General features: G+C 47.3%; 1 protein-coding gene across 1 annotated transcript in view; it reads left to right on the forward strand.

Annotated features, from left to right (window-relative positions):
* The window catches only part of ds (dachsous cadherin-related 1), a 69,464-nt gene extending 41,661 nt beyond the window's left edge, over nt 1-27,803 (forward strand). Inside the window, exons 17-25 of the mRNA XM_089566515.1 lie at nt 1,125-1,373; nt 4,152-4,294; nt 5,202-5,411; nt 13,018-13,244; nt 13,466-13,745; nt 15,977-16,254; nt 17,391-17,529; nt 20,458-20,629; nt 24,517-27,803. Coding sequence (XP_089422641.1) covers nt 1,125-1,373; nt 4,152-4,294; nt 5,202-5,411; nt 13,018-13,244; nt 13,466-13,745; nt 15,977-16,254; nt 17,391-17,529; nt 20,458-20,629; nt 24,517-26,470 — 3,652 coding nt within the window. The 3' untranslated portion in view covers nt 26,471-27,803. The remainder of the gene's footprint in view (nt 1-1,124; nt 1,374-4,151; nt 4,295-5,201; nt 5,412-13,017; nt 13,245-13,465; nt 13,746-15,976; nt 16,255-17,390; nt 17,530-20,457; nt 20,630-24,516) is intronic.

Here is a 27,803-nt window from a genome sequence, read left to right on the forward strand (position 1 = left end):
TAGTCTGGGTCACTACGGCGCTTCCTGTTCATTGTATACGCTTCCTGCTATGTAAGCAGTAGTCAATTTCAGGTCACTGTTGTTAAAACTGCACTCGGTGGACGTTTGCATTTGCTAAAACTTCTGATTCGCTCACCACAATCGCCAAAATTGCACACACGATACCTGCGGATGCGCTAGGACCACTCGTCACAGGAAATTCATTGTCGATTAAAATTTATAAACTTGGGAGGCATTTATCACTGGTGAGCGTTGAAGTTTGCATTTGTGTGATGTATCCACTTTTTCCGCTTATTTCTAATACGGATAAGGGCGAGGCAAGGGCAGATATATTCATGCTGTCACGTCATCAGCATGAAGGTTTCGCTCAGCTGCTGATCTGCCTTGGATAGGAAGGGTCGCGTTATCAGTCTAGTGTGACTCTAGTGACCACCAACATCATCGTTGCGTCTTGTACACACTGAAATCGAGGGAACAGACAAAAGTGAAACTTGGTTGCAGCAGCGCTATTGCAATATGGTGAGTGAATGCTGAAACTTTTGAATGCATTTAGAAATTGTCGAGTAGCACTACGGTAGTCCGTCGAGTCTGTATGCCATTCCAAACCTCAAATTCCATTCGAACATACTCGCGTAGCACGGGTACTACCGAATGACAAGATGGCAGTTGATAACTCTTTCATACTGGCTTGTGTTGGCGACATTTCACACAGCTATGCATTCAAAATTTCATTAAGTATCGCTGTCGTGTCTAGTGTACTTGCAAATGTATGGCATTAAAAAGCTGCAGTGTAACGAACACCAAACCCAATGCGCTGTAATGACCCTGCTGCTTCATCCGCACCGGTTATGTATCTGGTCATAATGCTTTGTGGGCACAAACTTTACGCAGATAAAGAAAGAAGACACAGGACAACTTCAGACTCCTCCTGCTTCCTATTCTGTTGTGGCACCTGCATTTAACAGCAATGCGATCTCCTTATTTGAGTGGTCATGTTAGGTTTTAGTCATTTTCATTTATAAAAGCAAATGACAATTTAATTCAGATGGTACCATCGAAAGACAAATACAAGCAGAGGATGCATCTTCTGTTCTGCCACTGCAGTGATGCTGATTGTGTTGCAGGCTGTTTGATCGTGAGAAGCGGGCCAGCTATGCCTTCGAAGTGCGGGCTTCAGACAGTGGCCGCTACCAGGCACACTGGGCCCATGCTCGAGTGCAAGTGACGGTGGTGGATGTCAATGACAACTGCCCCCGTTTCCTGGAGTTCCCCTACGTGGCCCACGTTAGCCCCCATGCACCCCTTGGCTCTCAGGTCGCCTTGGTACAGGCCCATGACGGAGATGACGGCCCCAACGCAGATGTATTTTACACGTGAGCATTGCGTACTGGCATTTTGACATGAGTGCATGCTTAGCAGTTGTACATGGACAGAGTGTGCCTGCATCTGCAAACAGCTGGGGGTGTTATTAGCTGCAGAATTTTGATTAGTCCACAAAATCCTGCAGTGCTGTTGCAGTTTTTTGCTGTGCAAAGGATGCATATTTTTGCTCATGGCGGCAGCTTTCGTTCACGATTTTCCAGGCTTGCCAAATGTATGTTTGTATAAAAATTAGTGCACATAATTGGGCCTCAGCTTGTTGCATGCTTTCTGTTCAAGCATGCAAGTGTCAACCTGGTCAGGCTGGGCCGTGTGGTCAAAGGGTAAATTGGGGAAGGTTGTGTTACCATCAGGCAACTTCTCCTTACAGCCTACCATGTTCAAGTGAAAATACAGCCAACAGTAGAATTTCAGTGGTGCGATCACGGTTGATATCAGTATGTAAAATTCCCTGGCCGAAGTGCACTGTATACATTGTGCTGGATTTCAGGTGTTCGGATTTTGTTCATTTTATTTGATACAAATTTCTGATGATACAAATATTTTCCGCGACTCCATGAGATTTTTGTCATCTACATTTTGCTATATTACTTATTGCCACCGTTACTCTAACTTGAGGACCACAATGTGCTCTTTAAAAAAACCTGCAAAGCTTTCATTGGTATGATTTGTGGCGTTTAGCGTCCCAAAGCTGCAGATGGGCTGTGAGAGATGCTGTAGTGGAGAACGCTGGACTTATGTTGACCACCTGGGGTTCTTTACCATGCAGTGACATCTCACAGCACATGGGTATTTTTGCATTTAACCTCCAGCTAAGGTAGCCAACATGTCATCATTACGGAGTAAGGGGTACTGATCCACCTTCAGACAAGGGTTGATGGTAGTTTTGTAGTCGCGGCAAAGGCAGATGCTTCCATTCCTTTTCACAATAGGTTCAGTGGGTGTAGCATACGCGCTAGTAGCCAGAGGTGTAATGATGCACATCTTTTTTATTTTGTTTAGCTCTGTTTCCACTGCTCTTTGTAGCATGAACGGAACACCTCTAGCCTTCAGAACCTTGGCTTGGGTTCCTTCACAAAGGATCAGTTCAGCTCATTCTTTGAAGGCGGTGCCAGGTTCGTTGATGAAAAGATTGCTGTGACTTTCCAGCAAAGCATTCACTTTCTGTTTCCAGTTCCTGGACATGTCTTGAGGTCATGCCAGGTTGTTTAAACAGTATGTTCTTCCAGTCTGGCCGACTTAAGGGGAGAATAGACAAAACAATAGCCGACTTACCCACTGTCTGCCTTATAATGCTGGACCCTTGTTTTCAACATAAAGTGGGAGCTTCTTACTGTGATTGTTGTGCTCCATAGTTACCGTGACCAGACCCTTAGGCTTCACCAGGGCTCCTTTATAAGTGTGCGGAGTCAGTGAAGTAGGCCGTAGTTGTCTTCTGGGAAACAGCTCCTATTTCCAATGTTCAAGGACATGGCGATTGGTTGCAGGTTCACAGCACTGACTGCTTGCACTCGTAACGATGCTTCATTGTGGACAGATGCCAGCATCTTCATTCGTCTTTGTGGCCTTTCCTTCGTTGAATTATGAGAGTGCACACAGCATACATATTGAATGTGTCCCTTTCGGATGCACTGAAAACATGTGTCTTCAATGTGAGGACATGCATCATTGTGGTTATGTGGCGATCCACAGCAAAAGCAGCTGCAAAGCACTGGAGACTTCTTTTCTACACAAACTTTGTGCTGGTATGATGCCATGGACCCACTGGTATGCATCAGTGCTGCATCTTTTGTCGCTATTTGCACCCTTTGGTGGCCTTCTGAAACAGCTTTCTGTCTTGCATGAAGGGGTGTGTTGGATATCTTCCCTATGATGGCTGAAAATGAGACGGTCGTACAGAGCTTGGTCAATAAAGCTTCCAAAGATGCAGCTCTCCACCGGGCTTTGAAGTTCTGCAACAAACTGTGCGATGGACTCGCTGTCTTCCTGCAAATGTTTGTAAAACTTGCTCGCTTCGTTATGATGGAAGGTTGCAGTGAAGATAATCACTCAGGAGTTCCAGCAGAGTGTTAGACGAAAAAAATGAAATACAGGTGTCGGCATCACTGGCTGATTTCACAAGTAAAATGCATGCTACTACACCAATTTTTCTGTTCAGAACCCAGAGGCTGTGCTACACCACCATCCACTTTAATACAGTGGCAGTAAGGACGCCATGAGTTTGAATCGACTGGTGGGAAGATTTTTAAATCCAATTTTCTCGGTGATAAATCTATCTTTTGCTGCCGGACAAGCGCCTGCATAGCCAGAGAGAGCCAGAGTCTCAAAGTTTACTGAAAGCAGCAATTCAATGGAGTTGTCTTTAGTGTCTCTTTTAAATCCTGCAGTCAGCAGGTAGCAACATAATCAGTCATAGCACCCTTCTTAGATCGATCAGGCATGTACTAACCATCAGGTGACCTTGCCATCATCATAGCAATCATGTGCGTTGATGCACGCACATCGGGACATGCATGCAAGCACTCATAACAGTAAGGAATGACTAAGAAGTAATGGTGCACAGTAATAAGGTAGTGAGGGAGTAAGGGAATACAAGGGACTGAGACAGTACAAAAGCAAGGTAGTGCTTATCCTAGAAGATACTCTGTTTAATGTAGACAGTAGCGGAGAACATTCTTTTTGTATTGCCACAGATGTGTCTTTGTTAGAATGCCAGTCATCCACCAAGTTGAGTGTGGAGCTTGAAGGATGTTGTATTCCTGGATCTGCAGTACACCAAGTGGAGGCAAGCTGCACCTTGATGCTGACACAGGCCTGGTGACTGTGGCTGCCAGCCTGGTGGCCGACAGTGGTCGGCTGCTGCGCCTCGACCTGGTGGCTCGCGACCGTGGCCGACCCTCCCGCATGGCCAGCGGTGGGTGCTACTCATAGTGCAGTTGTGCCATCTTATTGCAAGATTAATTTTTCTTGGACTCTTTGTAGTGTATAGTGGTATAAATACTGTACCTACTATAAACCTTTGAAAGTATTATCTTAATCAAAAGCCCCTGGTTGTGTGGGGCATGAATTACTTGTGCTGTTGTCTGCAATTGCTGCGTATGCTTCCTTCAGGCATGAAGGAGGCATTGGAATAAATGCTTATCTTGTCCCATTTTCTATGTCTGTAGAGTTCCCCCCCACAAACGGCAAGTGCTAATTCCAAAACAGCTGCCCTAAACCGCCTTTATTGACTCAGAAGCCTTTTGCAGTTGCATGCCAACTAAATGCTGGTTTGGTCAGAGGTTACTGTAGAGTCTGTTGAGGCACTGTTGTGTAGGGGCATATGACATTCGTATAATTAAAATTAATTCTATTCCACACCATCATTGTAGCTCATTATTGCATTCATGCCTTGCTTTTATTCTGTGAGCATGTTTTATTCCAACCTGTTTGTGTTGTGCTGTGTAGCAAATGAAGTTACTGTGCACTTCAAGTATGGCCTCATTGTGAAAACAGTTTTCACTCTTGTCTGCACTTGCTAAATGAGACTACTGCAGGAGCGCATGCGCTTCCTTGTAGCACTTAGTGCGTTCAAAGGAAGACAGACAGGCAGACAGTTTTGCATGATGGTTACCACACCTTTATCCCCTACCCATTACCTTCTCCTCCTCTTCACAGTGTTAAATAGGACCATGTTTGAGTGCATCAGTGCTACCACACTTCTCCTGTTCTCTCGGCCGCACATTTTTTTATACAAACAGGAAGGCATGAGGGCTCAAGAATGTAGAGTTAAAAATGTCAAAACAGTGGTGTGGTTGATGGCGGTGGCTGGCTTTGTGCAGGTGTGCTGGAGGTGTGGGTGGGACCTGTGGCGGGCCCACATCTGGAGTTCTCCAACGCGAGCTACGTGGCACAGCTGCCGGAAGGGGCCTCCACGGGCTCGATGGTGCTTCAGGTGCGAGCTTCAGCCAGTAGCCAGCCTGGCCTGGCCGTCACCTACAGCCTGGGACCTGACCAGGACCAGGGGCCTTTTGCTATCCACCCCACCAGTGGTCAGTAACATGCACGGTCTCTGTAAAAAGCACATGATGGCTGGCCGGCACCAAGGTTCTAGCTCTCTATATTGTGCATGAGATGGGAAAGGTTTTTTTATTGCGAAAGCAATACTACTTGCACTTTCACGCCTTTGCCGTGCCGCGGCGGTGACCACCATTGACCTTCATTTGACCTTGACTGCATTAGATTGGATTAGATTGGATTGGATTGGATTAGATTACATTAGATTAGAGTAGATTACATTGGATTTAATTGAATTTGCATTGGAATGGATTGGATTGCATTGGATTGGATTGTATAACCGATGCATCACCACAAGTCTAACCACAAGCACCACCACTAGCTACACTACCAGCTGTGCCGTGGCGTAGGTACGGATATTGCTTTCGCAATTACCGGGCTTAACCAAGCTAAGCCACAGCGAATTTTTTTTTTGTTTTATAGTTCATGCAGATCTCACAGTCGGTGCAACACTTGCTCTGCCTCAGTGACTTGTTTTTCCATGGCTGACCCACACGCACTTGTAGCACACAGGTTGTGTGACAGCACTAAAGGAGACTAACAGCATTGAATTTACTTTTTTTTTTTTTAAGGAGGAGAGGAATTTTGACTTAGTTCAAGTGACAATGGCCAGAAAATCTTGCATGCTTCCCAAGTAGCAAAACACACAGCCAGCAAAGGATGCAATGAGCAATACCTTATTGGTCTTGCTGATGTGACATTTGTAGGATCTTAGGTGTTAGGCTACATTGTTTGGATGTGTGTTTGGCCTTTGAATGGAGATGTGGAGAGTAATTAGGCCTGCCAAGATATGCAGCTCATGCTCAGTTATTGTCTGACAAAGGGCGTGACCTGTTGTGACCTATTTTTGGCTTTTCTTGCATTTCAGCAGTCAATTGAAGACTGCTTACTTGTTAACACAGTGCACTCATTTGACGTCATTTATAGGGCTGACCTTCTGGTAGGGGCGTGCGAATATTGAAATTTTTGAATATGAATTGAATATGAATGTAAAGAAGAAATGGCTTTGAATATCGAATCTAATATCTGTCCAGAATAAAAAAATTTTTCAGAAAAGGAAACAGGCAAGTGCCATTGCCTTTACTTTTTGTTTTTCCAAAATAGTATACGGTCTTTGCAACTGAAATAAGTGAAACTAGACCAATTGAGCACGATATAGAAAAAGTATGATATGGTCATGCAAAATGAAATCCATAAAATGACACATTACTGACAACTAAAAATAACATGACTGCTAGTAAAACCTGATTAATTCAAAGTTCAAAGGACCGAAAAAAATTATCCAAATTATGCGAAGGTCGATTATAAAAATGTTGCGCCCCTGGAAAAAAAAAAATTGCCAAAAAATGTGAAAATACAGCGAAGCCTCATGAGGAGGCTCCATTGCACGAACACCAAAAAGCTGTTGGATGAGCGTCCAGTGTCGGCATGTTGGAAGAACAATGCAGACGTAAGCAAGAGGAGCGCACATAGGCATCACGGAATTGCTAGACCGCTTTTAAAAAAGAATAAGAAATGACCAGTGATGCGCCAGTCACATATAAAGAAGGCTTGAAGCTCACTTCAGAGTAATTAGTCCCCACAATCAGTGAAAGCATGGGCTGATGGCTGCCATCACCGCAGGCTAGTGGAAAAGCTCAGAAACCGAAACTACGCGGCCAGGCTATTTTTAGCCTAGCAACAGAGACCCTGCAGTCGTCATCACGCCCGCCGTTACACACTTGTCAGAAGTGCATGGATTACAATGTGCTATGCAATAGGTGAGATTTTTTCACAATTGTTTGCCCCTTCGGGAGCCTCGTGCAAAATTTCGCAACTGAGCTTTCCCGCATATCATGTTTGACCAAAATGAGGTGGCAGAGCTCACGCTAGGAGAGTTAGGAAGGTGGCGGGGCGAAAGCCATAGACATGGGCTTTAAATTTGTAACACAGTATGAAAGGCTCAAATGAACAAACAAACCCCTGTTCGAAGCAGGTGGTCGCCCATCTTGTTCTCATCGTGTATCGTATGTGGGAAAGCCTACTTGCGGAATTTTGCATGAGGTCCTATAGCAGCGTCTGAATACGCTCAGTTCACATGATAAACAACAGAGAAAAAAAAGTGAAGAGGATGCCTTTGTACTGTTTTCGTGGCATTTTAAACTTGATCTTCAGATAAGTTGCCCAGATATTGTGGTTTTGTTGCGATCGATTGTATGAAGGTCTGCGTGGTATTCTATCACTGGCCAATATTTGGAAATTCTATAATATTAATTTCTTGAATTGAATATTAATTGAATGTCAAACATATTTTTATTGGTATTCTAAATTTGGAATATTCGCACACCCCTACCTACTGGAAGCATTTTAATAATTGTGTCTGCCGGCTATGAAGTGGAAAATGATATGTGTAATGTTAAGAGACAGGAGGAGAGCAGAGTGGGTCAGGGAACACATGTGGATTAATGACATCATGAGCATGAAACAACCTCACATTAATCTACTTCAAAACATCACTAGTCTTGCTTTCTTTTTTTTTCACTCTGGCTCACTGCATCCTTCAGCAACTGCTATTTGTGCGCGCGCGCGCGCGCGTGTGTGTGTGTGTGTGCGCGCGTGCGTGTGTGTGTGTGCGTGTTTTTTTCTGACTTTCGCATCCTGCTCGGAGGCGCTTCGAAGGTGAACAACAGCCTAGCAGTGCATCTCTCTCTTATCTCGCTCTTTTTTGCAGCACAGCAATTACGAACTCCATGAGCAGGCACACTACGTGCCTTTCTATACACCAAGAGCAATGCGCGTAGCTTGGATATCCGGCCATCCTTGCACCATGATAGCGCGTGTTACTATGCCACATCATCTAAAAATGCAGTCCTGGAGTTCTTAAGTCCTAAGTCAGCAAGCCGGTGCACTTTGTGCATATGCACCTTTTAGTCTGTGAAAGGCAACATGCGGCATGTGACGTAAGCATGGTGACGAGATCTGACCATGTCAAATCTCTGTGTCAGTGTGGGCGTGATGGTGTTCTGTCTTTCCACACTGGCAAGAAAGCGTCTGCCGCATAAAGCGCACTACCACGAGACTGCTTCCCCACAGCTTTGCCCGAAGGTGCGCAGAAGCTATTCTGTGGGGATGCGCTTTCTTGCATAGAAGCAGTATACCGTATAAACGCGTGTAAGGGCCGCACTTTTTTTTCGAGATTCGGGGGCCAATTTTTGGGGTGCGGCCCATACACACGACGTACGAAAAAAAAAAAATTTTTAAGCAAAAACACACCAATCAGGGAATGAGCCGCATTTATTCTACGTTCAATCGTCACTTATTTCGACTCTGAGCTGGTGCTGTGCCCTGGTGCACGCTCATCCCAAAGAAGCCGCGCAGCATGTCCGCTGTCAACGCGTAGCCGTTGCTCCGCATTTCCATCAGATAGCAGAGCAGCTCTTCTTACAGTTCGGGAAACTCGCACGACTCACCTCGGAAAGCGCGCTTTTTGCAGCTTGTGTTTCTCAATGCACCCTTTTGATAGCACGATCATCGGAAGCACTTCTCGGCCACGTTGAACTCCCTGTCCGCCGCACGCTTGCCGCGTTCGAGAGCTAACTCCCAGCTGTGTAGCTGATAACGTGGTTGCCCATCATGCTAAAACTACATTACTCGGCGGCAGCACGCGAAAGCCACAACAACGGAGAACGCGCTAACACGCCATAAAATGCTGGAGCTGGCGATACTGATGCCGATGTAGATAGCGGGAAGACGCGGGGAAAAAAAAAAATTGACGATGATGATGATGGCTGCGGCCTCGCGCGCCATCCATGGACGGTTTTTGGAAGCTCTTGTGCGCGTGCTTGGCCTCTACGATCAAGCCAGCGCCTCCTCTATTTTTACAATGCCATCCACATCGCCCGCTTCGCAGTGGGAGCCGTCGGTACACCTCATTTCAGTTACTTGCCGCGCTGCGGCGCTAGCCAGATGGTAGTACTGCTTGCGTCATGCTTGCCTATGGGCGCGTGGTGGTGATAGCGCTGTCCTAATCCTACTCCTGGCGTCTGTCAGATTCTTGCTTCCTACCCCTTCTTGTGTAGCTCTCGCTTCAACCGCGGCGCGGCGCTTTTTCCAACGACAATCGGCTGGAGCGGCAGCTTTGCTCATCGTTTGTAGAGGTGGTGGTGCCGTTCGCTCCGCTAATCACTTGAGGATGGCAGCTGGCATACGTGAGGCACTGTTTGAGGTGTTTGCGCCACTTCTTATTGCTCTTCCTTGCCAGACAAGTAGAGTGTTATAAGTTTTAAGGTTCGTTCGTTTCGTGGCATAATTGTCAACGAAAAGTGTTTTGTGCAGATAAATGGTATGGTCCGCAATGCTGACGATGTGTCCTCGCAGCAACAGTAAAATGGCACTAGTTAATTATGCCCAGTAGGGCTGTTTCTTTCAGTTTTTTGTGAGGAGTGGGAGATTTTAAGCTCGTTTATGTGGAGCTGAGGAACTTCGCTGCACGAACAGTACAAAAGAAGGGGACGTTTACGTGCATTTATTCACATATATTTATAACAATTTACATTAATACTATATATAACTCATTATATTTATAGCCATTTACATTTATAGAATGGGTGTGTATTTGCTTGTATTTGCAGGTATTTACAGTCTTAAGAAGTTTGCTTTGTAGCGCAACCACTTTTGTATGCGCGAGGAGGACAAAGCATCTCATGCGCGAGTCAACAACAATCAAAACACACACCTAACGCCCAGATGGAGACGCCAGTTCGTACGCCTTCATGTGTTTGGTCGCCTTTTCTTGCGGCGCCGAACGATAACGCCGGTAGAAGAGACTCTGACGCGGCGCCGAAGAAACTCTCCCTTGCGGTTCGGCCTTTACAGTGACTCCCCCTGAACACGTGCTAAAGCGGACTTGATTTCCGTTTTATCTGCGTCCTTTTCTTCGAGCGCTTTTTTTTTAGTTTCGCATCGTTTTATTAGTCCCTGGTTGTAGTCAGGACCAGGCTGAACTTCCGATATGCTTTGGCAACAGCTGCTGCGCCGTGTACAGTCGAACCCGGATATATCGAATTCGAAGGGGATCGGAAAATAGTTCGATATAGCGAAAATTCGATATACAGATATAGGCTAAAACTGCACTCCCGATCATAACAAATTGTGGCTTACCGTTTGGAACAGCCGCGAATCACATAGTATGGGCACGCAATGTGAAAGCGCTTTATTTCGCGGAAAAAAAATCACTAATTTTGGGCTGCTTTTTTCCCTGGGAAACGAAGTTCAAAACACTGGCCTCGATCTTCTCGAGACTGTCCAGGTGCGAGAGCACAGTGCCTTCCATTTCGCCGCAACAGCGCCGAATCAGGCTAACGCTGACGGCAGTTCAGTGGCTGCGCACGGACGCGTTTCTTCGACAACACAGTTGCCCTCGTCGTCGCTGGAGTCGGCGTCTTGAACGCCAGCTACCGCTTGAAGTTCGCTGTCAGCGTTAAAGTCCTCAACAGTCACTTCGGACGGAACGGCGCCGAGAAAATTGGGCAAGTCGCGAAACGCGTCGTCCAAGCACTCATCGTCATCTAAATCTTCTGGGCATTCATCTCCGGCCACTTCAAGGCCTGCCTTGCCAAAACAGTTGGCTACTGGGGCCTGCTTCACGTCGTGCGTTGAAACACAGGCACACACAAAAAAAAAAAAAAAACACGCGAGGCGCAGATGGAGCGATAAGAGCGAAGCCTATGCGAGCGGCAGTCAACGTGACTGCGAAGGAACGACAGAGGGAAAAGAAAGATCAGGGAAAAAGATAGGCGCTCTGGGCTTCGTTTTTTTTTTTTTTTTTTTTTCTGAGCGCTCTCTTTTCCCCAGACCCACGATGTGCCCACGAGCGACCGTTTTCTCTCTCTCTCTCTTTCCCCAAGAAGCGTGGCTTAGAACCGTCGCCGCGCGTCTCGAGGGTGTTGCTCCATGCCGCACTCTCTCTTCGCTAAGCTCCAACGACCTTGACGGAGCACATGCCGGCGGTACAGGAGGAGGGGGAAAGCTCGCGCCGGTGGGGCGCAAAAACGGGGAACAAAAAAAAAAAAAACGGGGGCCCTGCGCCTGCTGACTGACTGCGGAAATGTTCTCCGCTGAGGCGGCTGAGGACCGGACAGGAATGTCTTTGGGGAAAGCGCGCCTTCCAGGGGCACGGCGCGGCGTTCGATATATCCAATATCCGGCGAAAATGGAATTCGATATACAACGCAACTGACCTATACTTTTACATAGTATTTTCAAGGGGGTAATCTGTGTGTTCGATATAGCCAATAATTCGAAATATGCGGGTTCGATATATCCGGGTTCGACTGTATTTGTGTATGAAGCTCATTTTTCGCTTCTCAAAGCAATCGTAGCTGCAGACTGCCAAGGACAGAGAATAATCTTCATCTAGTTGTCGTAACAATGACAGCTGATTCTGACAAAAGTACAGCTACGACTTGAAAGCTATAGCTATCTGGTAGTTTCGAAGATTTGCCATGCCTTCTTTATTTCATTCTCCAATCTTCCTTACTTAACATGATTGAATCCAAAGCCAAAATAGCATAACTTATTACTAAATACGTTTACCATCTGATTTCATATTTTCGCCAAGCAGTTTCAGTGCCTCTCCCGGAATGTTTCAGCGTTGTAGCTTAGCTAAAGGACCAACATGATTCGACTAAGCCGCCACAGCCTTTCGTCGCAATGCCAACGCCGCTGCGCCGCACTCTGTGACTCCTTTTAAAACCAGCGCCTGCAGCGGCTCCGCGATGACCAGCGTCACGGTGAGCAGCGCCACGAACAGCGCGCTGAATGACGCGTCCATACCTGACAGGCAGCCTGCTGACCATGAACATGAAGGATGCAGAGCGCCGCTTCTCGAAGATAGATTGAAATGATAAAAATGGCCTCGTCCGCTTTCCGCTGTCTGACGCCACCCAGATGGTACTCTCCCCCACAGACGCATAGCGGGTGCGAAGGCTAGGAGACGGGGGAGAGTAGGAAAGGAGAACAGGAGATGGTTTTGGATGGTCGTATCGGCCCTACTCGGCAGGCATTGTAAAAATAGAGGAGGCGCTGATCAAGCGCTCCGCGATCGAGCGCGCCGTTATGGTAGCGCCGTTGTTCGCAGCCGGAGCCGATCGCGGAGGCCATGGCGCGTGCATTTAGAAGGCTATACCCACCTGGGTCATGGAAAGTTCGGGTGCGGCCTTACACGGATTTATTTTTTTTTTAAACATTTCCTTCGGGAAAACGGGGTGCGGCTCATACACGGGTGCGGCCCTTACACGTGTTTATACGGTATTTGATATTTCTATTCTTTCATTGATGGTGCCACATGGGCACCCCATGAGTGCCCGTGAACTGCCATGGTTCGCAATCGCTGCGAAAGTTCTTCTTCACCGAAGGGCACGCAAGACAGTTCATCTTAAGTGGATTTTTTAGTCCTATGGGAAACCAACCAAGTGATCTTTCATTGTTCATCTTGTCCTAGAATTCATCTTAACTGAGTTCATCTTAATGGGAGTCTACTGATTTACATAATCTGACAGGCTTCGAATTAATGAGGTTCTACGGCATTGTGTGTTCGCGCAGGCACCGTGCGGGTGCGCGATTCCCATCAGCTGGACTATGAGGAGCGGCCCGAGCTGGAACTACCTCTGCGGGCACGTGCCGAGACACCGTCGGGGGTTGTGCTCCATGGCTATGCCAGGCTCCTGGTGCAGCTACTAGACGAGAATGACAACTCACCTCGCTTCTCCCAGGAGCGCTACGTGGCCTCTGTGTGGGAGGGTCGCTCCCGTGGAACGTTTGTGGCTCAGGTGAGTTGCCTTCGATGCACTGCAGGAACCCTCCACAGGCATGCAGAGCTGCTCCACTTGTCCGTGGAAAGTTCCAGAGCTGTCCCTCTTGTGTCCACATTAACATTAGCAATGAAATTTGTCTCACAAGTCTTGCTTTAAAATGAAGGATAGTTCATGTTGGCGTGTGAGCAAAGCACTTGCCTTTCTCATTTGCTCAGTTACTTACATTTTGGCTGCAGGTGTCGGCGCTGGACGCAGACCGGGGCAGCAGACTGGTGTACCACATAGCAGGTGGCAATGTGGACCAGGCATTTGTGCTGGAGCCACCGCTGAGCGGCCAAGTGCGCACCAACACGGTGCTGGACCGGGAAATTCGTGACACCTACTTGCTCACGCTGGTGGCTACCGACGATGGTCAGCCTCCTCGGACAGGATCGTGCACCCTGCGCATCACAGTCATTGATGCCAACGACAACCAGCCTGTCTTTCCACCAGACAGTGTTGTCAGCATTCGCGAGGGTGTGTCTTTTCATCTATGCACTTCTTATGTTTTCTTTTCATTCATTATTCAAATGTTAGGCATGCTGGAGGCAGGGATATGGAGTGTTTGGATGCAAGACTGCAACAGTGGTGCCAGTGGCCACCCATATTGCTTAAAGCTTGGCAGATTGCTTTGTAGCTTAACTAGGTTGGTTTGCCTTCCTTTACACATTGTGGTAAAACACAAAATCTCCTTTCCAGCTTAAGTAACAGTACTTTCAGTTACACTGCGTACTTTGCCCCCAAAATTGTGCAAGTGCACGCTAACTGCGGAAATGAGTGCACTGGGCATGTGATTTAAGCAAATGCACTTAAAGGGACTATGAAATAAATCTATTGAGATTACGTAAAGATAGGCAATCCATCACTCGTCACCCCAGCGCAAGAATTTTTGAGCTAGCATCAATAACAACAAAGTTATAGATGATTAAAAATCACGCTCCTCCTCTCCCCCCTCAACTCGTACGCGCGGGGCACCATAAAAAAATTAAGAAAACAGCTCCGGGACTGGGCACCGCCCATGAATACGTCATTCGCTGACGTTCGGTTTACGACTTCCGGTTGTCCCACTCCCGAGAAGCAGCGTGCGTCGGCAGCGTCTCTTCGGTCTCTGCACTTTCTTGGCTCCCGAACTCGCGACAGAAAGAGGCGGCAGAGGTAAATTGAAAACATATGCTCGAAGGCAATGCCCTGGATCGCGCTTGCCCGAGGGGGGCGTGCGGCGGCTCGAGCAGACGATTTTCACCGCTACTGGAAGTGTGCCCATGATGTCGTAGCTGCCGACGTCATGGGACTAGTTACGTCTGTTTTCCTGATTTTGGTTCCAAAATGGCTCCCTACGAAGACATCAAGTGGCCCACGAATTTTAAAAACCACGATTTTTAAAAATTCATTATAAATTGCCGGCTCAGTTCCGAATACTCATACTTGGTGTCAATGCTTCTGCATCACTTCTAACATTTACAAGCGGCTTTTAATTCTTTGCATGCTCCCTTTAAGACGTTGCTGGGTTCATACTTTATGGGTCATAGAATTTTATATGCCAAAGCTAAACTATGATCTGTAAGTCACACAGTGGTGGGGTGGTTGGTAAAATTTTGACAGTACAGGATTCCTTAATCGGCACAAAAATCAGTGAATGGGTATTCCAGCATCCTGCCTCCAGTGGAACGTGGCTGTCCATGAACTCGTGTTTAAAAGCTGAATGCTGGGCCTTTGTTTGCTTATATATGTACATTGATATCTCATTAATTAGACCGTCATTAATATGGATAATTCAAACTGCTTCCAGGCTCCCGTTAAATGCCCACATAAACCTGTTGTGTCGAAACCTGGTTTATTCAGACGTGCCGGGGCTGGCATCGGTTGATCGGGATGGGCTTCCGAAGTGCCGAGGCATGACCGGCTCATCAAGTAATGGTCCAGATATTTTATCTCAGTCCTGAACTGCAAATGTCATTGTTCCCCATGCTCGTATGACATGCATGCAAGGGAAGACATGTTGACAATCGGCAGGCCCCTATCAAGACCAAGAGAGAGATTCTGGCCGCATAGTTTCGTTTTCGGATCTTCACCCCCAGCCGCACGCCATTTAGAGAGATGATTGACTTGCTGCTGATCTCTCCCTCTCTCTCTCTCGTGCTTTTTTTTTTAAGACACTTGCCACTCTAGCACCAGTGCATGCTTCTCCCTCTTTCGTTCGCGTGCTATTTCCATTCTTCGAGTGCGCAGAAACTCGACGCTTCAGCGCTACTGCATCGCACTCTGATAAAAGCCACGAAGACCCTTACTATTATGGAGCAGTAGTGCTTCCAACACTCCCGATTCTGTGTATGAATTAAAACTTCTGACAGAACTGCAAAACATCACTGTTGTCAAGCAATTTTTGTTTTAAAAGAGGATGACCATGGCCCAGATTTTCACCAAATAGATTTTACTTTCATGCGAACAGTTTTTAGCAGTTTTTTAGGGCAATTTGATAATTCGATATTTGGACAGTTCGGACGCTTTCTATACCAGGCCTTCAATGGTTGATTTGAGTAGCAGAACACATTTATATTGGTCTGTCTTTTGCTTATGGCTTGTGTCTATCTCATCTTGAAACACTTTTCTGGCCACTGCACTGGTCAAGCATGAAAGCTCCAGATTGCACATTGAATTTGCAAGCTAGCAAAGTGAAGCATGCATCAAATAAAGCCTTGCACACGCAGATGCCCGGGTGGGATCCACAGTTACCACGATCACGGCCAATGATGTGGACACACACCCGGTTCTGCGTTACTCTTTGGCCGAGCCGGGTGGTACCTTTGTGGTGGACCACTTCTCCGGCCGCCTGCTTCTGGCTGACAGACTTGACTACGAGCAGCAGCGCGAGTACCGGCTGCGACTGCACGTGTCGGATACAGCACACGTAGCTGAGACTCTCGTGACTGTGCGTGTTTTGGACACCAATGACCATGCACCCCGCTTCCTGCAGCCATCCTACAATGTGAGTTGATGCCTCAGGGACACTCTGACAACTTTGCGGTTGAGACTGGTTGAACCAGAGTCAGAGGTAATTGGCTATATCCACCTTTCCATTTCATATGGGATCCGTAAATAGGATAAGCTGAAATGGCGACTCATGAAAGAGGCTGCAACAACTCTTGTGTTTTGGCCTTTGTGCGTGATTGGTCTTTCATTCAAAGAGAGACCCAGGGATACATAGTATCTAGCTGCAACATGATATGTGGTGATGATTGTTGCTGATTCAAAGAAGTGTGGTGCGCCTTAACTATTTCCTTACCGTGAAAAAATGACCATTTTTGAGTGTTTTGAAATAAAAATTATTTCTTCAAGAAGTGCTGAATGCACTGCGCATTGTAATATGTCAAACTGTAGCTTATTGATTACTCTTCTGAACGAAAAAAATACCACAGTTTTGTGTGCAAAGCTTTTCATGAATTTATTGGTTAAATATGGTGGTAACACGCACACACACAAAAAAAATTAAGCCACTGCACTGAGGCAAAAAAATTTATTAAAAAAAATTTAAGTGTGCAAAACGTTGCACATATTCTTAGCTGCCATTCTTGTGAGTGTCAGCTGCGTGCATAATGCACGGCACTTTCCGGGGCCTTTCAAGTTGGGTGATATGTGCCACTAGAAAAAGCAGTCGCGTGAGGACGTGAAGTGGAGGTAGACGTGGGACGGGCTGCACATTACACTTGTTCTGAGCTCTGTTCTTGTGGTTTTTTTGGTTTTTTTTAACAGCAGGGCTTGCGGTTCCTTTTTTTTTTTTTTTTTCAGTTGGTAGTGAATGAGTTTTCGGGTAAAAAGGGGGCATGGCCTTCCTTGACATCATCATAATCAAAAATCTGCTGGTGATTTGGTATATTGGACTCTCATGGAAGTATTCTATGAGTACTGTGAAGTTTCTTATGTTGGAAATTCACATACTAGAACTGAAATAAAGGGCTGGGGAACATGAGCATCATCACCAGTCTTCCCATGCGTTTGCACCTGAGCACTTTACTTCGCAGAACTGTCATTGCCAAACCTGTTTAGATATAGGTACAGTGAAAGACTGCTTACATGTGTCAAATTATGGCTTTGGTAAAATACCATTTCTTCCTTTGTGCGCAGGTGCTTGTTTCTGAGTCAGCTACGGTTGGGTCGTCTGTGGTTACTGTGAGTGCCACTGACCTTGACTCTGGTGACAACGGTCGTATCCACTACAGCCTCACTGGCTTCTCAGATGGCTTCTACATTGACAAGCAGTCAGGTGAGTTTGCATTTGAAAAATGAAGGGCCTTATGTCCGAAAATGTGAATTAAGTAGAATACAGTTGCCAACTAATTTTCGGGCTTGGCTGGGCCCAAATAATGGTCCGAATTATCCATGAACTAAAAAGAAATCTCTTTTTTCGAAAAAAAATGGCTTCACCATTTCCCACGTTCTGTTGCAAGAAATAATATTGCAGTAGAACCCCACTGTTATGTTCCCAGGTGCTGTGTTTTCCCAGCTGGTACGTTCTCGTGAGTCAGTCTCATCCAAGTTCCCTTAGAGAGCCATGCAGTACAGACCCGCCTGTTGCGTCGCAACTCTGGCAGCGTTCCCACATGCTGCATTGCAAAAATTATGGAAGACACTTTCAAGACTAAAGTGTGAAACGGTGGAAGCCTGGCGCCATTGCCAATGATGTTCGTTAGGGTCTCAGGCCGCCGCGCGCGCCGATGCGATGAGTAAGCCTGCGCAGCGCTGAGCCGCTCCGGACCCCGCGCCTGACGACAGTGACGTCACACACGCGCGCCAATCAGGAAGCACGCACATGCGCCTAGCAACAGCGACGTCACGGCTTGGAGGAGACCGATCAGAAGGCTGGAAAGACTGGACAGGTTCTGCTAACGGACATATGACCTTGACAGTGAGCCATTAAAGGCTTCCGTGTTTGCCTTGTTGCTTGCAGCTTAAAAACGCAATTTCTAGGTACCAACAAACAGTTACTATGTAAGGAAGATTAAAGTGGCTGCCACGAAAACGGTGCAGAACCATGCACACATGCCCAAGTTTAGCCCGCTCCGCTCGCCCTCCCTTTTTGCTGCTGCCTTCCTTCCTCAGACAGCTGCTCAGGCAGACAGTGAGCCAACGAAGGGCATTTAGGACAGTCTGTGCATGCAAACGATCGCGAGAGCCACAAAGCCTCGCCAGTTCCAGAGAAGCATGCTGCCTATACCAGAAATAAAAAAATAAAATGCCAAACAATGATGATTGTTATCTTTACGCATGCTTCCCGGCTACTACGTTTCCCGGACGGTATGTTTTTTTCCTGCAGCCCCTTGACGAACATAACAGCATGGTTCTACTGTAGAGTGTACAGTCGACACTGGATATATCGAGCTCGAAGGAGATAGTGAAATAGTTCAATATAGCAATAATTTAATATATGAAAAATGACAATAGATAGGTGTATCTCTAACCTAGAAGCAAGAATAACCTGCTCCCACGCTACTGACGTTCTTCTTGCAGCAACATGCTGCCTGCCAGTCTGCTGGCAGTGCATCGTTCATTATGTGTTGGTAGGCCTAACCTGATTCGCATCGAAGCCATAGTGAGAAATTCTTTGGAACTAGCCTCTGCTTGTCATAAGATGTCTAATTGTATTACCAATACACTATAAATAGAATAATCACTCATTAAAGTTAAGGTACAGATGATTTCTGCAGCGCCTTTGACAGCGAAGCACGCCAGGTGAGAGACAGCGCTAGACTGTTAGTTAGGTTGGCTTCACCGCATCACAGTGATGTTGCCTGGAAATTGAGTGCTAGAGAGCGAAGGCCACCCTCAAGCACACCGCATGTTCACCTCGTCGCTTGGTTTCAAAGCGAAAGTGCTGCCAGCAGGTGCCGAATGCCACGCAGCCAACGCATCCCCACATGCAAAAAGTGATCAAATAATGTCACTAGGAGAAGTTCCACTTGCTGGGGCATGGCGAGTAGTTTGATATGTCAAACGACCAGCGAAATTGTACTTCTTTATAATGCAGAATTCCTATACTTTTACACAGGGTTTTCTAGGGGATACTGTGTGTTCGATGTAGCCAATAATTTGAAATATCTATGTTCGATACCTCCGGCCTCTACTGTATTTGGGCTAGAGTCACGCGAAGACTGAGAGAGGGACGAAGCAAGTGCCTGTAACTGCAACCCCACCCCCACGTGTCTGCCATCTGGCCCACACCACTGGTGGTGTTGCCTAAGCCACAGCGGCTGCTGCAGCTGGCCTATTTTCAATGTGATCGCATACCCTGGCTCGCATGCTCTTTTTTGTAAACCACTTCTGTGGAAACAAAAATCACGGCTGTAACTCAAGTGTCAACAATAAAAGCCAAGTCTATCCAAGCCAGTTCGTCAGACTGACACTGTTTAAACCTAAGGTGGCGCCTTCATGGTGGCAAAAAACCATTGGATTGTGAAAATGAAGTCCGCTTGTATTTATATTAGGTCAAAGAAATATAACTTTCAATAAAAAGAAAAAAAATTCCACAGTATTTCTGGCACCTATTTTAGTGTGGTAGTAAGAAAAATTTGAACTTTTGGATTCCACAAAGCCTGAAATGTTGGTGAATCTGTACACGTTGCTTTGAGGTGCATTACGGCTCCTTAGCAAAGTCTTAAATTTATGCAAATCTAAATTATTTGAGCCTGAAAAATCGGTCGGCAACTGTGAGGCTGTGGTTCAGATGATTCCCCTGTGATGAAAAATGTAGTGCTAGTAAAGAGCAGTAAGTGACGTGAGTGGTATGTCATCACATATGCATCGATATTACCTTAAGCAAAGGCTAGAAAGGAAACTTGATGTAGTCTCATTTAACTTGAAAGTGCAGTTTAATCTGCCAAGTATCAGCAGCATAGAACAGAAGCACACACCACTTGAAAAGTTTTGCATATGTCTTGTTATGCCCTGCTGAACTGTGTTGTTTTTGAGCAATAAAGAGCGATGGAATGAAAAGTTACTTCGACACAGTGCTGCTGTTTCAGCCAAAGCTTGCTAGTGGGAAGTACTGCTAGTTTGTGGCCAAGCTCGATAGCAGCTAGCTAATGGCCTCTAGATTGCAAAGAGAGGTGGTCATGCAACTTCAGCTGTGACACGGGTCAAAGCGTGGTCTCTATTAGTTTGCAGAAGGTGAATTTGGGGTGCATTACTGGTGCAGGCACGGTGTACACCAACCAAAGTCTCGAGTGGGACCCAGCACAGTCTGTGGTGCAGCTGCTCGTGCGGGCAACGGACAGCGGTCACCCAGCAAAGTCAAGTGTCATTCCACTCCGCATCCACCTGGCTGATATCAACCAAAGTGCTCCCAAGTTCTTGGAGACCGTCTACAGGTAATTTCTTGTTTTTTCATAACCAGCATACTTATTCTGGGGAGTACGCAGCGATGCCAGAGATGTTTGCCTCACTAAACTAAGCGATAACAAAGCCACTTTTGCGCTGCAATTAGTAATCTGCATAAGGAGAAATGGTCAAAAACTTATGGGAGCTATGTTTTTTTTTTTTTGTCTTCAAAAAATTTGCTTCCTCAGTTGCAAACACCAGTGTACAGTTCTTAATAAATTAAATGTGGTAACTCAATTAAAGTGACATTGTGGACACAATGCAGTTAGCCTATATCAATGGGTTATGGCGTTTTTATCATGAAGAGACCACTGTCATAGAAAATGGAGCTTTTGTAAGCTAGAAAAGTTAGAAAAATGTAACGTATATACTCGCCTAATGAACCCACTCGCATAATGACCCCCCCCCCCCCCCCACTTTTGCTGTTCAGAATTGACTTTTTTTTTTTACCTTTAGCTTTTTGTAGCGGGTTTCTCAGTTTTCTTTCCCTTGGTGGTGTGCCAAGATGCTGATGCTGCCCAGCGGTAACATCGTGGGCGTGTTTATTTATCCTTTGAGGAGGGCTCCCGCCGGAGGGGTTGGGGGTGCGCCAGGACGTTGTGTGCCCTAAGCTGAGGCCTAAACATTCGCATTACACGCTCATAATAGTCCAGTGTGTTTTTTTAACCTTGCGTAAAAAATGCACACTTGACCTTCAGGGCCGGTGTTGAGCATGTTCGCTTTATCTTGCCACGATTGGCCAGCACAGCCAGCTACCACAAAATTGTCGGATCACGTCAAAGTGAACAATGCTTAACACCAGCGACACGAACGCATCTGACCACGTGCGTTTGTTGATGACGGAAGGGTGGACAGACGTACAGTAATCCCTCGTTATAACGAAATCGCTTTACTCAAAATATCGCTTTATTCGAAATTTCTTCCGGTCCCGACCAAGCACATGCATTTTAAGCCGCATTACTCGAGGCGCACAAAGAGCTTGACCCACTTAGAGCGAAGTGGCGAGCGTAGGCATCGCCACCGTGGCAGCGACCCTTTGCGCATGCAGTGCCAAATTAATACTGCGGACGAATTAGACTCATGCAGGCATAGAACAGGCCACAAAAGTACCAAACCCACGATCGATGCCCTGCCTAGTAACGGGCGCCAAGAGAGTGCCGAGTGTCCCCTGCTCAGTGGGGTCAAATTCCATGGTGCAGCGCGCCCGAACCGTTAATCTCGGTTGGAAGCGCATTCCTGGTGTTCCCTGTGACAGAATCCACACGAAAATAAAGTTTTCCTCGCGCTTTGCGATGCCAGAAAACCGCGGTGTCTTGGATGCAGAAAAGTGGCCTATCATGCTCAATTCGTGCCATTCGACTAGACAAACGTTCTAAATGCATGGTAGGGTGACTGAATTTTGTTGTTACGGTGGGGACATGTGTACGAAAAGCGAGCGTGATTAACCTCGGCGCCAAGTTGCGAACGGCGCCGCAACGTCCGATCGCAGCTCGCCGCCTGCGTCCAAACTGCTAGATGTCAACGACGAGCCGCTCGCGACAAAAGCATTGACAGGAAGCGGGAGCCAATGTGAGCGCAGAGAGCGTCAGCGTCATGATGACGTAGGGCGCGCTCCTTTGAGCCGGGCCGGCCTTTCCACGGCCGGTCTCGACGTGCTCGCTTGCTCGCGCGCATCGAGACCAGCTGTGACTTGCCAGCCTTGATGCCGGCCGCCGGCGTCTGAAAACGCGATAGTATTGTTTGTTCAAGTTCATAGTAAGCCCTGGGATCGATTAATGTAAAAAATGCATCATTTCTGACAATCGTTGGCCAATACCGAGTAGCTGGTAGAGGTGATGACAGCGATACAAGCAAATTTCATCCAATAGCCGCTTTGGTGCTGCTCCTGCCTGATGCGGTTCGCCTGCCGTCTGCTAGCTCCGTTGCTGAAGGCGTCGCGGAAATCTAACGTATCTTTTATTATGGGACTAGTTGACAGTAAAGGGGTGCCGAGTGTAGCGCCTTTATTTGAGTGCTGTCCAGTCCTGAAGCGCTGACAACTGTGGCATCGATGCGAAACCGGCTAGGCTTAGCGGCGACCAGGGAGCAATGAGCAGTTTGTCACCCGGCGTTCCTGCGGGCGGCGTCGTTGCTGAAAGCTCCACTCTTGCACAGGCATGCTGTCATTGCTCGAATCTAGGAGGCAGACTTTATGGTAGCATGGCTGCTTTGTATTTTCTTGTGTGAACGTGAAGTAAGCCGAGCCTGCCGGCCTGTCGATCAGCCTGGATCCCGTCTGGATCACAAAAATGAGCTAAAGCTTGTTCTTGATATAGATAATAAACTCTGGTATAAGAAATTTGAAAACTGTATCATCTTTGAGGATCGCTGACCAATACTGAGTTGCTGGTAGAAGTAACAACTGTGCTACGAGCAAATTTTGTAGCGAAAACTACATTGGCCACGAACTTGCGATTGCGCGGTGCTCCGACGAGGCACAAAGGCCGACCTTGAGCCATTGCCTAGCAACCGCCACAGCTGGCGGACGCCGCGCGGCATCATCCACCAGCTTCCTCGCAGTTGTGGCGCAATTAAATCTCGACTGTTTTAGCTTTTTTTGAGCGGTCGCTTATATCGAATTATCGCTTATAACGAATTTTCCCGTCATGTCGCTGACTTCGTTATTATGAGGGATTACTGTATATTAAATTTTGACCCTCCCAAGAAAGTCTGTTTAAATTTTTGCCCGCATAATGAACACCCCCCCCCCCCCCCCCCCCCTTCCCCCAAACTGATGTCAACTTTTCTGGAAAAAATGGATTCATTACACTAGTGTATATGGTAATACATCATCAATCAATTTTTCAGACTCAAAGGGACCCAGAAAATGGTCCGAATAATCAAACAGTCCAAAAGATTCGTCAACTTCACGAAAATAATTTTGCTGCGAAAAACCGGCTTTAAGGATCGCAAACTTCGCTGCTGCCCACGTTCCGCTTTCAAGTGATTATACAGTAAAAGCTCGTGAATTCAAAGTTCAAGGGATCAAAAAAAAAAATCTCCAAATACCTGAAAGTTAACATTTTTTAATGGCCCAAGAACCGCTTGCATCCCCACAAATTTATTTTGTGCAAGACTGGACTTGGGACTTGGACTGGAGTGGGCTTGGGCAGGGCATGTAATGCGAAGGCAAGATAATCACTGGTCCTGAAGGGTAACGGAGTGGATTCCAAGAAAACGCAAGCGTAACAGGGGGGCATCAGAAAGTTAGGTGGGCGGATGAGATTAAGAAGTTTTGCGGGGATAGAGTGGCTGCAGCTGGCAAAGGACAGGGTTAATTGGAGAGACATGGGAGAGGCCTTTGCCCTGCAGTGGGTGTAGTCAGGCGGATGATGATGATGAGGTACACTGTATGTGAAAGTCGGGCGGTGCCCATATTACGTACACGCTCCAATGCTTGCTTCGGCATGCGCTCCGCGCAACCACTCACGCCCACGATACAAATTTTCCTCGCATTCATTTCCAGCCGGCAATAAAATTTTGTGAGATTGAAAGTGCGGCAAAGTCTTCTTGGTCATATTGAAGCTAAAAATACATGGTGTTCTATGGATGCGAAGTCATGAAAATTTGAATACTGCATTACATGACGCAAAACCCAGGAACGGGTGCTTAACAGCTGTCACTGTAAGACTTGATAGCGTATTTAGATTTTTTCTGTGAAGCTCTGTCTACAACAGACTGTTCAGTGGACCATGATAAAATGTGTTATTGTTTGGGGGTGTGGTCGTATAAAATAATACCAATTGCAACTTTAGTGTTTTACAAGGCAACAAAAATGCATTGCACCTTCAAGCTAACCTTGAATCACAAATGGTGGAACTTTCTGTACATTTTACAGAGCCAGTGTACCAGAAGACACACTTCCAGGCTCAACACTTCTGCGGGTGTCAGCAAGTGACCTGGACGGCCGTGTTGAGTACCGGCTTCTGGACACAGGTGGCGGGCGGTTTGCACTTAGTCGTGGTTCCTTGGTGCTGGCACGACCATTAGAGCCACGAGCTCGATATGCACTGCGTGTCGTGGCCACGGATCGGGGCCGCCCACCACGCAATGCTACAGCACAGCTGCTTGTCAATGTTGAGGGCCGTGGGCCACCGACATTTGCACAGAGCCACTACGAGGCAGTCGTCTCAGAGGCAGCGCCACTGGGCCACACGCTGCTGCGCCTTGGACCTTCATCTCCGGGTCTTCGCTACACCATCAGCTCGGGAAACCGGCTTGGCTGCTTCCGGCTTGACGTTGCTGGCGACTTGGTTGTGGCCTCAGCGCTGGATTATGATGCCGTTCCAGAGATGCGACTCGTGGTGCGTGCCACAGACAGCAGCCGGGCAGCATTAGCCAGTGTACTTGTGCGTCTGCAAGATGAGAACGACAATGCACCACGGTTTCCATTGCCCGAGTATGTGGCTTCAGTAGAGGAAGGTGCGCCCGTAGGCAGTGCTCTTCTGGTGGCACGAGCTGTGGATGCTGACCGGGGACCATTCGGCCGGCTTAACTACACACTCGTTGAAGGCACTCAGTTGGCTGTTGTGGACACTGCCACAGGTGGCCTCACATCAGCCACTGTGTTTGACTATGAAGCACAACCTCACTTCCAGCTCACTATCCGTGCCACTGATGCTGGCGGCCGTTGGGCCACAGCCCGTGTGCATGTGCACGTACTCAGCCGTGATGAGTTTGCGCCAGTATTCGATCAAGAAGAGTACCGGTTTGCTGTACCTCTGGGTGCCCCAGTGGGACATTTGGTGGGACGTGTTCACGCACACGACCGGGACCGTGGCCCTGACGGCAGAGTGCTTTATCAGATCCGTGGTGGAAGTGCCCATTTCCGTGTCAATGCATCTTCCGGCACATTATCCGTGCGTTCTCCATGGCCTGGGGGAAGCGGCAACCGCCTAGAGCTGGTAGCCAGCTCTGGCCGCCGTGGCTCCCTGCTGGCCACTGCTGGAGTCAGCCTGGAGGAAGCACCGGCGACACCGGCTGCTGCATCGGCATCTCGCGGTCTTCCTGCCTGGGCCCTGGCGCTGCTGTTGCTGGCTCTGGCAGCAGTGGCTGTACTGGCTGCAGCGGTGGCACTGTTGCGTGGGCGACTGCAATCTAAGCGACCTGCTGAGCCCAGTTTGGACACATCATTTGACACGGTCGACTTACGACGAGACCCGTTTCCAGCCTTCTACGAGCGGCCTGATGATGCAGCGGGTGCTATGCACACCTCTGAAGTTTCTGAGCAGTCCAGTGGCCGTGGCTCAGCCGAGGATGAGGATGAAGAGATTCGCATGATCAACGAAGGCTTGCGACCTCAGGGCGACAGCGGCTCCGACTTGTCCGTGCGGAATACTCATGAGTACTTAGCCAGACTAGGCATCGACCCTGCGGCTCCCATTGACTCATGGGCCAAGGCGCCCAGTGCACCAGCAGACGATGAAGACCTGTCCAGCCTGCTGTATGCCAAGCTGGATGAACCAGCTGAGAGCCTAGGCGAACCATCCATGACCGGCTCCCTAAGCTCCATTGTGCACAGTGAGGAGGAATTGGCCGGCTCATACAACTGGGACTACCTACTTGACTGGGGTCCCCAGTACCAGCCATTGGCGCATGTTTTTGCTGAAATTGCAAGGCTGAAAGATGATGTGCGTGCTGGAGGTGCCCCACCACGTTCCCCTGTTGGGGGTGCAGTCGATGACAGCTATGCAGCTGCCTTGTCACCTTCCTTCTCACCTGCGCTGTTGCCCCTTGCCTCAAGGTCACCTTCACCACTGCCCTGTTTACGTCGTACACCACCAGACTCATAAACTTCCATGTGCCATCGATGGTGTTTTCCCCTAGTGAGGCATGTTTTTGTAAAAATTTGACCTTCCGTTTTGAGCCATATTTTTCTGGGTGCAAACTGGACTTCTTGCATAAGAAACATGTAGCAGCAAGAAAGACTGAATTCATTGTGTAAAGTTATGTCTACTTTTACCGTTGCCACAACCATGTGAAAGTGTTGATGCCTGTTTGTGTGTGTCCGGTTTGTGAAAACATCTTTTTGTGTACATGCATTTCATAGGGATTTTTTTGTCTGTGTTCTACAAGATGGGCACAGAAATTTACACTTAATTTATGTGAGGAGCTAATACAAGCTCATTACCCATGTGAGCTAACAGGTCTCATCACTGCGAGTGCAGGTCATTATTTGCCACTGCCGTTATTTTAATTTTATACTCCTGCAAGATGCTTTCTTGGCTTGTTTCTTAGAAACTGCACCTCTTACATGAATTTCATTTCCATTAAGCTTGCAATGTTGTTAATATCATAATGTCATGGTCATAACAAAATTAGTTTCAATTAGAACTTATTGAAATCCTACTACAACAGCAGATTCAGAGTCTGCCATTTGCATAAGTAAGGCCAACCTGTGAAGCCTGTCAAAAATGGCGATTTAAGTGCAGATTGCTCTCTAGCATGTTCAGCCTAAACCAGAAGTGCTGGAAACTTCTTTGCTGTTCATTACAGTAGTCAAAACACAGCTACTGATCTAGTAAAGCCTTTGTGTGATAGTAAAACTATAGCACATCCAGGCTGCATTGTCATTAGTCATCACCTGCAAATACTGCATTTCGCGCACTGATGACAGCGTATAATTTATGCCTTTATTTGTTTCGTGTTAGCATACAGTGAGAAAGGAATGGACTACAGCTTACTGAGAGCACATTTTCTTTCAAAAGGCGTTACTATAATTTACATTGTTTAGACCTGTGTAGTGGCAGTGCCGCTGCCAATAGCTGCAAGCAACAAGCCAGAAACTTTTGCAGATTCCTATTGTGATCATTGTCATTGCGGTATTTTAGTGCCAACTGCCATATGAGAGCTGTGATGCAGATGGGATTTTGGCAGGCCATTTTTACAGTGCCTTGGTATCACTCAACACTTTGTGCCTTCATCCTCCTAGACTTGTATTAAGAAGAGTGCAATTTTTTTCTTGTGTACAAACTTTTGGCTGGACACTACTTTGTAAATATGTGCTTGTTATGTTGCCCCAGAGGCCGCTTGGAACTACCTCATAAGTGCGGCTTGTGTGCCCCGAGCACACCAGTACCCTTTGTGGTGCAGTAAGAAAATAAAGTTGGCTAGTTTCCTTTGGCA

The sequence above is a fragment of the Amblyomma mixtum genome, chromosome 1 (assembly GCF_055824585.1).
Source record: "Amblyomma mixtum isolate Tamu chromosome 1, ASM5582458v1, whole genome shotgun sequence".
Lineage (NCBI taxonomy): Eukaryota > Metazoa > Arthropoda > Arachnida > Ixodida > Ixodidae > Amblyomma > Amblyomma mixtum.